Genomic DNA, 8,909 nt, shown 5'->3' with positions numbered 1-8,909 from the left:
TCGTAATATATGCTTTTATTTCACACTAACCAGGCACACATGTTGGATATGAGCTATTAAAAAAAAACAAAAAACAAAAAAAAAAAAACAACAATTAATGGGATTCAGAATTGCCCAGAAGCCTTCAATATGCTTTTGGGGCTTACAGAGGAAACATTATGAGAAGGAAAAGAGACTTTACCTTTTGATATAGAGACATTTAAAGATCTTCATGTAAAACCTGATAAAAATTTTCTGCAATATTGTGTACTGACTACAGAAGTGATTTCTTCTTATACTGATGTATTTTCATGTATTTGGTGCTGCTCTGTCCATCTGTATATGAGAGAAGAAAGCAAAGTACCTTTTTCACTGGACCAGCTCAGCTGGTATCAAGAGGCACTGCAAGAATTGTGAGAAATTAGGTCAAATACAAGTGTGTTTGATGTGGAGCAAGGAAAAGCCAAATTCTCCCAGCAGTAGTCATGCCAGTGGAATAAAGTGCTATTCAATAACAGCTTTTTCACTGTGGTGGTTTTTACTGGGGTAGAGTTAATTTTCTTCATAGTGGCCAGTATGGGGCTGTGTTTTGGATTTGTGCTGAACACAGGGTTGGTGATATAGAGAGGTTTTTATTACTGCTAAGCGGGGCTTACATAGGGCAAAGACCTGCTCTGTTTTTCATACTGCCATGCTGGCAGGGTTTTTGAGGGTGCATGGGAAGCTGGGAGGAGACACAGCCAGGACAGGTGACCTGAACTGACCCAACATACCATATGGCATTGTGTTCAGGGTATAAAGTGGATGGAAGAAGGAGAAAGAGGGGACATTTGGAGTGATGGAATTTGTCTTCTCAAGTAACTGTTACACATGATGGAGATGGCTGAACATCTGCCTGCCCATGGGAAGCAATGAACTAATTCCTTGTTTTGCTTTGTTTGTGCGTATGGCTTTTGCTTTTCCTATTAAACTGTCTTTACCTCAACCCACCAGTTTTATATTTGTTGCCCTTGTGATTCTCTCCCCGATTCCGCTGTTGGGGGAGTGAGCAAGTGGCTGTGTGAGGCTTGGTAGGGGTTAAACCATAACACTTGCATAGAAACTCTCTTCTTTTGCCATACCACTTGTGACCCTAGGTTCTAAGGAGGCATACAGCCCATAGTGTGAGCAGTGTGTTACATCTGTTGTTGTAACTTCCAGCATAGGTAGAGAAGGTGATCTGGCTGTGCAGGCCTTGGCCTGAGTGGTTCTGGGGTGATTAACCCCTATACATCTGGACTGACTAAGACTGGGGATAGCTTTACTACTGGTAAACTCCGAAGAGTGAGGATGACAGAGCTCACAGAGCTGTGAGACAGACTGTTGGCTGGGTATCCAAGGTGAACTTACAGAAGTTACTAAATAATCTGGAGAATCAACAGTAGCTCTACCAAAGTGGCTATGCAGTCTAGCAACTTAGAAGAAAGCGAGATGCTCTCTTTACAGTGCTTGGGGAGAGCTGAAAGTTTCTGAAGACGGTTCAAGTTATTCGATGAGATATTCAGGGATTAGTCTGAAGTCAGTGTTGAGTGTGTGCCATTAGCAGATGTCAAATATAAAACTGTTTATAGAATCACAGCCTTTGGTCAACTTACTCAGGCATCAGCAAAGTACTTGCCTTATCTGAAGAACCGCAGCTGTGACCCTGTTCTTTCTTCTGCAGTACCAAACAGGGATAACTCTTTCGTGAGCAGAAGGGTACTACTCTTTTATGTAATGTGGCCTGATGATTTAAATGCCCCCCAGGAGTGCAGTTGCATCTTCACACTCTATTTCCACCTCCCAGGAAACTGCTTCTTTTAGCATTCTGTGCTCTCATGGGAGATGAGAGACTCTCCATCCTGCTGATGTATAATACATTATACAGAAGTAAAGACTCATCGAGTGAAATAATATGTGTCCAACAACAAGCACGAATGTAGACTCTGAGATGGACACTTAATATAGATTGGAAACTTGAGATCCAGCTTCTGCTCCAAGGTCAACTTTGATAATTTCCAAGGAAAGCCCATGAGACCAGCCCAACAGGCAGGGATTTCAGTACCACTGATAGACAACTAATACAAAAGATGCGGCACCTATGGATTTATGCTTAAGGGAGTGAGCAGCATGTTGAATGGGAATTTTCAGGATAATTTTGAACCTATTTCTACCTAAGTTTCACCAAATGCATCCAAGTGCTGATCTTTTCCTGGGTTCAATTTGCACCAAGCAGCACTTGGATGTGAACAAATGCTGCAATACAATCTGTAATGAGCTTGGGATTTAGATCCAGCACGCAGCAACATGAAAATGGATATCCTGAGTTTCTCACAGTGCCAAGATTGTTTTGATAAATAAAACCAGCTTCAAACAATTTTATCTTTTAATCTACAGGCCAGACATATACTAATCAAATCATATTAACAATAAATTTTCATTTTGGAGTATTCAGACAGGGAAATAAACACTGCTGTAATGAAATCTATCAACAACTGAAAGCCAGACTTTTCTACACTGCTTTTCTCTGCACTGGTGGAAATCTGTAGTTGCTGGCCTGAATTTAGAGGCAGAATTAACACTTGCAGTGAAGTAACTAAAAGCAGAATCTAAGCTTTGTTTGTTATTAGGCATTCTAACTGCATGAATAAACACAACATGCAGCTGCTGTGATTTTTTTTTAAGTCAGCTTGAGTTTAATTTGCAAATACAGTCAACACTAATTTACCCTTAATTTTGTCTTGGGATTTCTAAAAAATATGGGATGCCAAATGCTTAATCAGGTAATGGTATTAATTCAAAATCACAAATATAAAGCTCAGAAAGATAAGCACTCACATGAAATAGCTTATGTTAGTCTTTAAATTAAATTGCTCATTAGATTGTCTCCTGTGTCCTACATTCAAAGGTCATTTACAGATTTTCATTACGAATAAGAAAAAGAGAGGGGAAATAACGTCTCCAAAAGGAAGCACAACTGCATGTCTTTTCTAAAGTGTTGTATCATAAAATTGCATCTGTTTTACTTACACAGAACCCTATGTTTTACCAAGACAATAAAACAGAAAAATAAAACCACAACAAATGGAAAACCCAACCCTTTAGCACATCTAAACCTTTTCATCTGGAAACTGAAAGCAAAGCACTGTTATCCAAATCTTCCAAACAGGAACAGTCATCACAGAGCTTTACCTGACTGCAACAAGGTCTACTGATTTATCCTCCATGTTTGGTGTTTTGCTTTTGTGTTTGGGTTTGTTTTTCATTTTTTAAAGTAATTTCTGAAAAAAAAAGCAAGTTATTTGCCAGCTTTTCCATGGTGGCCCTGTTAATCATCAGACTTCCGTGGAATGGGGATTTTGAATATATTTTGGAGAAAAGGTGATCCTCAAATAATATGAACCCAGATACATGAGGTTGCTTTCATAGATATATTGTCCATAGTCCTTACTACAGCACTTGTGTCAGTGGCCAGAGGCTTTTTGAGCCAGTTGGCAATGGCCTTTCAGATCTATATGGCTCCTGACAGGTCTATTCTGTTGCTTCTTTGTACCTTTTCCTTCAACAAAAAACTAACCAGCCTTAGTCTCAGACAGCTGGAGAATGGCAGTAGAGGAGGAAAGGTTTCATCTCCTCTTTCCTGACTGCAGTGTTCAACCTTGCAGCTACTAAGCATAATTTCATAGAGTAAGATAGATCGGAAAGGACATCCGAAGGTCATCTGGTTTAAAACCTGACTCTAAGCAGGACTTAGATCATATTGCTCAGGGTCTTGTCTGGTTGAGTTTCGAATATTTTCAGGCATGGAGAGCCAGCAACCTCTCTCAGTAACTTGCTCCATTATTCATCTACCCTTCCAGTATAAAAATTATCTTTACTCTTTATATTGAATATAGAATCATAGAATCATTAAGGTTGGAAAAGACCACCAAGACCATTGAGTCCAACCCTTGACTGAACACCACCATGTCCACCAGAACACAGCACTAAGTGTCATGTCCAGTTGTTTCTTGAACACTTCTGGGGATGGTGATTCTACCACCTTCCTGTGCATCTCATCCCAATGCTCAACCGCCCTTTTAGAGAGGAAATTCTTCCTTATGTCCCATCTGAACCTCCCCTGTTATCATTTGGTTTAAGGCCATTTCTTCTTTTTCTGTCATGAGTTTCCTGGGAAAAGAGACCAACTCCCACCTTCTACAACCTTTCAGGTAGTTGTAGAGACCGATAAGGTCTCCTCTGAGGCTCCTTTTCTTCAGGCTAAACAACCACAGCTCCCTCAGCTGGTCCTCATAGGACTTACCCTCTAGACCCTTTACCAGCTTCATTGCCCTTTTCTGGACTCACTCCAGCACCTCAATGTCTTTCTTGTAGTGAGGAGCTCAAAACTGAACACAGCACTTGAGGTGTGGCCTCACCAGTGTCAAGTACAAAGGGACACTTACCTAGTCCTGCTGGACCCACTGTTTTTGATACAGGCCAGGATGCCATTGGCCTTCTTGGCCACCTGGACACACTACTGGCTCATGTTCTGCCAACTGTTGACCAGCACCCCCCAGGTCTGTTTCTGCCAGGCAGCTTTCCAGCCATTCTGTCCCCAGCCTGTAGCACTGCTACGAGTTGTTACGGCCAAAGTGCTGGACCCAGCACTTGGCCTTGTTGTGCTTCATACAATTGACCTCAGCCAGACCTATGGGCAATGCTAGAGAAATACTTCATATGCATCATTATGAAGTATAGAAATAGGATGAGACATAAATGGCCAATGACTACAGATAAATTATTACATTCAAAGGTTTGTGGTACAACAGTGTGAACCTCTTCCTTAGGTCCTCACTGTTGGCAGCAGTGTGCTTAAACAAAAAGAGAAGACACAGTTGACGTTCAGCTTTGTGTAGCACACCAGTTTTGCTAAATCTTTTTCAATAACAAGGTCACAATTATGAACCATTCAAAGGGCACATCACTTCTCTGTACATGTACATGTGAAAGGAAAACTAGATAATAATTTCAGGTTTTATCCCTCAGGATTACTTCACAGTACATATTTTTCCACATTTCTATTGTGCCATTAGTCTTTATCCTGTGCCTTCTGCAGAAACTTCTTTTTTCCTCCCACATAGGCTGCCAGGTTCTCACTCTCCAAGGGGTCACAGGTTGAAGGTGAATCCACAGAAACAGGAAACCAGGCTTCCTCAGTCAGTTTTGAAACACCAAAACCTGTTTCCTTTCAATGAAAATAAAGCCTGTCAGGGCATCCTCTGGGTAGGCTCACTGCACGAGTAGCAGCTCAGGAGAAGGGAGAAGCTTCAGGATTTCTTGTTTGGGAAATAAATGTGAGATAATTTGTAGCATTTACAAACCATCAGAATGAAGGAGATCGTCTTCTTGCTGCTACTATTGCACTTACAGAGTGGCAGTGCTGGATTTAACACTCCAGGAAAGCTCTGGACCACAGGACAGGGTGGTGAAACCCAGATAAGTCACTCAGACTTGACTCCATCTTCGACCACAATTGCAGGGTCACCCCATTCGGAAATCCAAGCTGACAAAGTGAGTGATTTACAGGGACCTCCTTTTGCGTCTTCAGGCAAGACTCTGGGAATGAAAGCAGTGAAGAAAATTTCAAATCTGACAACATCTACCCCTGCAATGCAGTCAAGTGATGGAGACTCTGACAGCGACAAGATGGGAAGCTCATCCAGCAGCAAAGGGACAACTCTACAAAGCAACGCTAGAGAAGTCCCTCTCCAGCAAGGGGTCACTACAAGCCGGGCTACAACTCCAGGGAACAGATCTATCAAGCAGTCCTCCCACAGCACTGGCGTCACCAGTACCCAGCAGGATACCAACTCCAAAGCATCCAGCTTTGAAACTACCAGGGGAAGGTAAGTTCTGTGGTTTTTCTTGTCTCCTGTGTACTGCTTAGGAATACCTATTTTTCTGTTCCCAGTGAAATAATTGGCAAAAGTTCTAGCAATTTCAGCAAAATTATTTTCTGAGCTTAAAAAAGATCAGATAAAACAAGCAAGGGACCAAACCTGCAGCACCTACTCAGGTAAAACCATACATTTGTAACAGAGTAAATTCTGCAATGTTTTATTCCTCAGGGTAGTTATCTCAAAATCAACAGGAAAGTCATTATCATATATGGGTAGGAAAGAACAATAGACGTCCCCCAGTTTATGCACAATAAACTTCTGTTGGTGTTTTTTTCCCTTTTTTTTCTTGTGGGTAAAAGAAATTGCATATGCACTATTTCATTTGGAATCTATTGAAAATATTGTGTTCATAAACTTCTCCACTAAATTGAAAATACAAGCGATTAAGTGTACAAAATGCATCAATGTCTGACAATTTGAAACACATAAAAACTTATGAAAAGTGGTGTTGCAGGTGACTGTGCATTCAGAACTGTATAACTTACATAATAGCTATGCATAGCAGAATATGTCAAACTGTACTGTCTAGTTTTATAGCTCTGGAATTATTATTTTCTTTGTTCCCCAGTGTCTTCAGTTCTCAATGGGGATATTAATACTGTCTTTGCAGATGTTGCAAGTTTCCCTTAATTGCTGATATATAATCAGATACTGCTAGAAAATGAAAGACACAAAGGATTGGTTGTTTTCCATAGTAGTTATGGAGAGTAGGCTTTCAGAATATAGATTTCTTCTTTTGATAGTACTTTCCTAAATGTTAGCATTCAAATTCACGAGAAAGAGAATAAATCATCCCTTAGAAATACTCCTACAATTATCTTGCTATGTATGACTGGGAGCTAATGTTCCTTCAACTCAAAGGTAAGATTGCCATTGATCTGAGCATGTTTAGGATCATGCATAAGGGAAATAATGCACAAAGACCCAAAGGAAAGGAGTCCTTTGCCTCTGCTTGAAAGAGATACCACAGTAAGGAGCTGTGTTTTCCGGATAGCTTTCCTAGTATACTCCTATGTCATCTGTGAATGTCATCTGTTACAACACCTTACTACAGTGTGGGGCAGAATGTTTGAGTTAACTTGAGTTAAATGGGTTCTCTTTTTACATGAGAGCTGATAACTACATTTCCATTAAAATAGCTATTAATACTCACTAACCTTGGTTTTTATCTTTCCCAGCTTTCTTCAAGAACAGTATTTCAGTGAAATTAATCTTTAGAGAAACTCTGTGAATCAGCAGATATTCATTCTATCTCTTACTTAAGATATAAATATAGATAGCAAAAAATCAGTCTCTGGTGAAGGTGGTCTCATATTTTGTTTTCATAATGACATATAGTTGCAACTGCAGAGAGGCAAAACAAGCAAATCACGCATTTTCTAGCACCTGATTTCATGAGTGGTCAAGGAGCAACCTGCTGTGCAACATACATATTTGATTCCATTGAGCAAGTTAACGATAAAGCCAGGGTTGCATATCGAAGTTACAGGAACGTGTAGCAGCATGAAACCCCAGCATAAAACAGAGTGCTGAATCCCCTCTCTCTTTCTTAAACTGCTGAGCTACAATAGCCTCTCTCTCTCTCTAGCAAAGGTCTACAGTTCTAGGTGTGGCTCAATCCTTTTCGCAGCAAGATTCTCATGCTAAAAGGCTTGTCTTCCTACTGTATGTGGGTGTTTTTACAATCAGCTAGAGTGTTTTGAACTTTTCTTCCAGTTTTGCCACTGACTTGGACTGTGACTTAAGTAAAATCACTTCACTACTCCATCTTCCTTTCCCTATGAAGGAGACCCAGAGGAATAATAAAGTTGCTTGTGACTCATTTTTTTCAGTAAAGGCATGAGAAAATGCCAAGTCTAGTGTGCTCACTGTTACCAATCACTGCTGTGAAACACCTGAAAAGTTGTTGCTGAGAAACTATGCATAAGAACACAAGCATTTTGATTTATTATGTGCAGGTGTCATTGACTACACCCTAAATTTGTTTCCAGTTTATATTTTCTTTTAAATCTTTTTAATCTTTATTGCTAATAAAGTGCAAGAGATGCTGTGAGACTTCCAATAAAGACATGCAGCTTTCTTCAAAGCTTACTCATTTGAAGCCCGAGCACAGCATGAATGCCTTGATAGCAGAGTCCACAGTTGTAAAGTATACTACCTCTGAGGAAATCTGGAAGCACAATTTGCTTTCGAATTTACTTTGAATTAAAGCATCTCTCTTGTTATAGCCTGTATTCTAACCTAAACTTGTGAGTGACCTTGCAGGAACTGCATGACTCTGTAATCTTTTATGACAACCCGTTGTGCTAACAGATGCTGATGTTGAGAGGTTCCATATAGAAGGAACAATAAGGAGAGATCAGTGAGAGACAGGAGGAAGGAAAACAAACAAGAATGAGCATTTGTTTTAAAATACATTTATAATTTTAAAAATACCAGTACATATATTTTGTTAGAGAGTCTCCAGTCAGATTACCTACAAGGTACAATAGGTGCCCATTGTACAAGTGTAATTACCCAGATACCCCTTTCTGTAGGAGGTCATGTGCCTTAATGGCTTAATTACAAAGATAATTCCCTTGTTATCTCTACCCTAGATTATTTGGAAACAATATTACATACACATATTTTATCACATGCATACAAGAACTATGTCAGAAAAAAGTTCTGATTCATTCTATTTTTGAAAAATTCACATTAAAATGTCAGAAGAGCACAAATTGGAAATATTTAATGGATTTTCAAAGTTTGCCCCTGAAGAATATTTCTGACAGCCACCAAGCAGGGCAGGCAGGACACATCTAGATGTGGCAGCTAGCACCCCCCCCCCGAGCCCAAATCACCAGGCACATCCGTGTTGATGCTGAAGTGCCAACATGAAGCTGGGAAGGCAAATCGGCAAGTCAGGATCAGGCCTGGTGATGGTGACTAGGGCAAGCGATCACTGGGCAAGTCCATAATGATGGGGCA

General features: G+C 40.3%; 1 protein-coding gene across 1 annotated transcript in view; it reads left to right on the top strand.

Annotated features, from left to right (window-relative positions):
* Nucleotides 1-5,261: 5,261 nt before the first annotated feature.
* MMRN1 (multimerin 1) overlaps nt 5,262-8,909 on the top strand; it is a 43,423-nt gene continuing 39,775 nt past the window's right edge. Inside the window, exon 1 of the mRNA XM_051789741.1 lies at nt 5,262-5,885. Within this exon, the coding sequence (XP_051645701.1) occupies nt 5,368-5,885 (518 nt within the window). The 5' untranslated portion in view covers nt 5,262-5,367. The remainder of the gene's footprint in view (nt 5,886-8,909) is intronic.

This window comes from Manacus candei, unplaced genomic scaffold (assembly GCF_025592945.1).
Source record: "Manacus candei isolate 608988 ecotype Guabito, Panama unplaced genomic scaffold, ASM2559294v1 h1tg000028l, whole genome shotgun sequence".
In the NCBI taxonomy this organism is placed as follows: domain Eukaryota; kingdom Metazoa; phylum Chordata; class Aves; order Passeriformes; family Pipridae; genus Manacus; species Manacus candei.
This window is presented reverse-complemented; position numbering and strand designations above follow the sequence as displayed.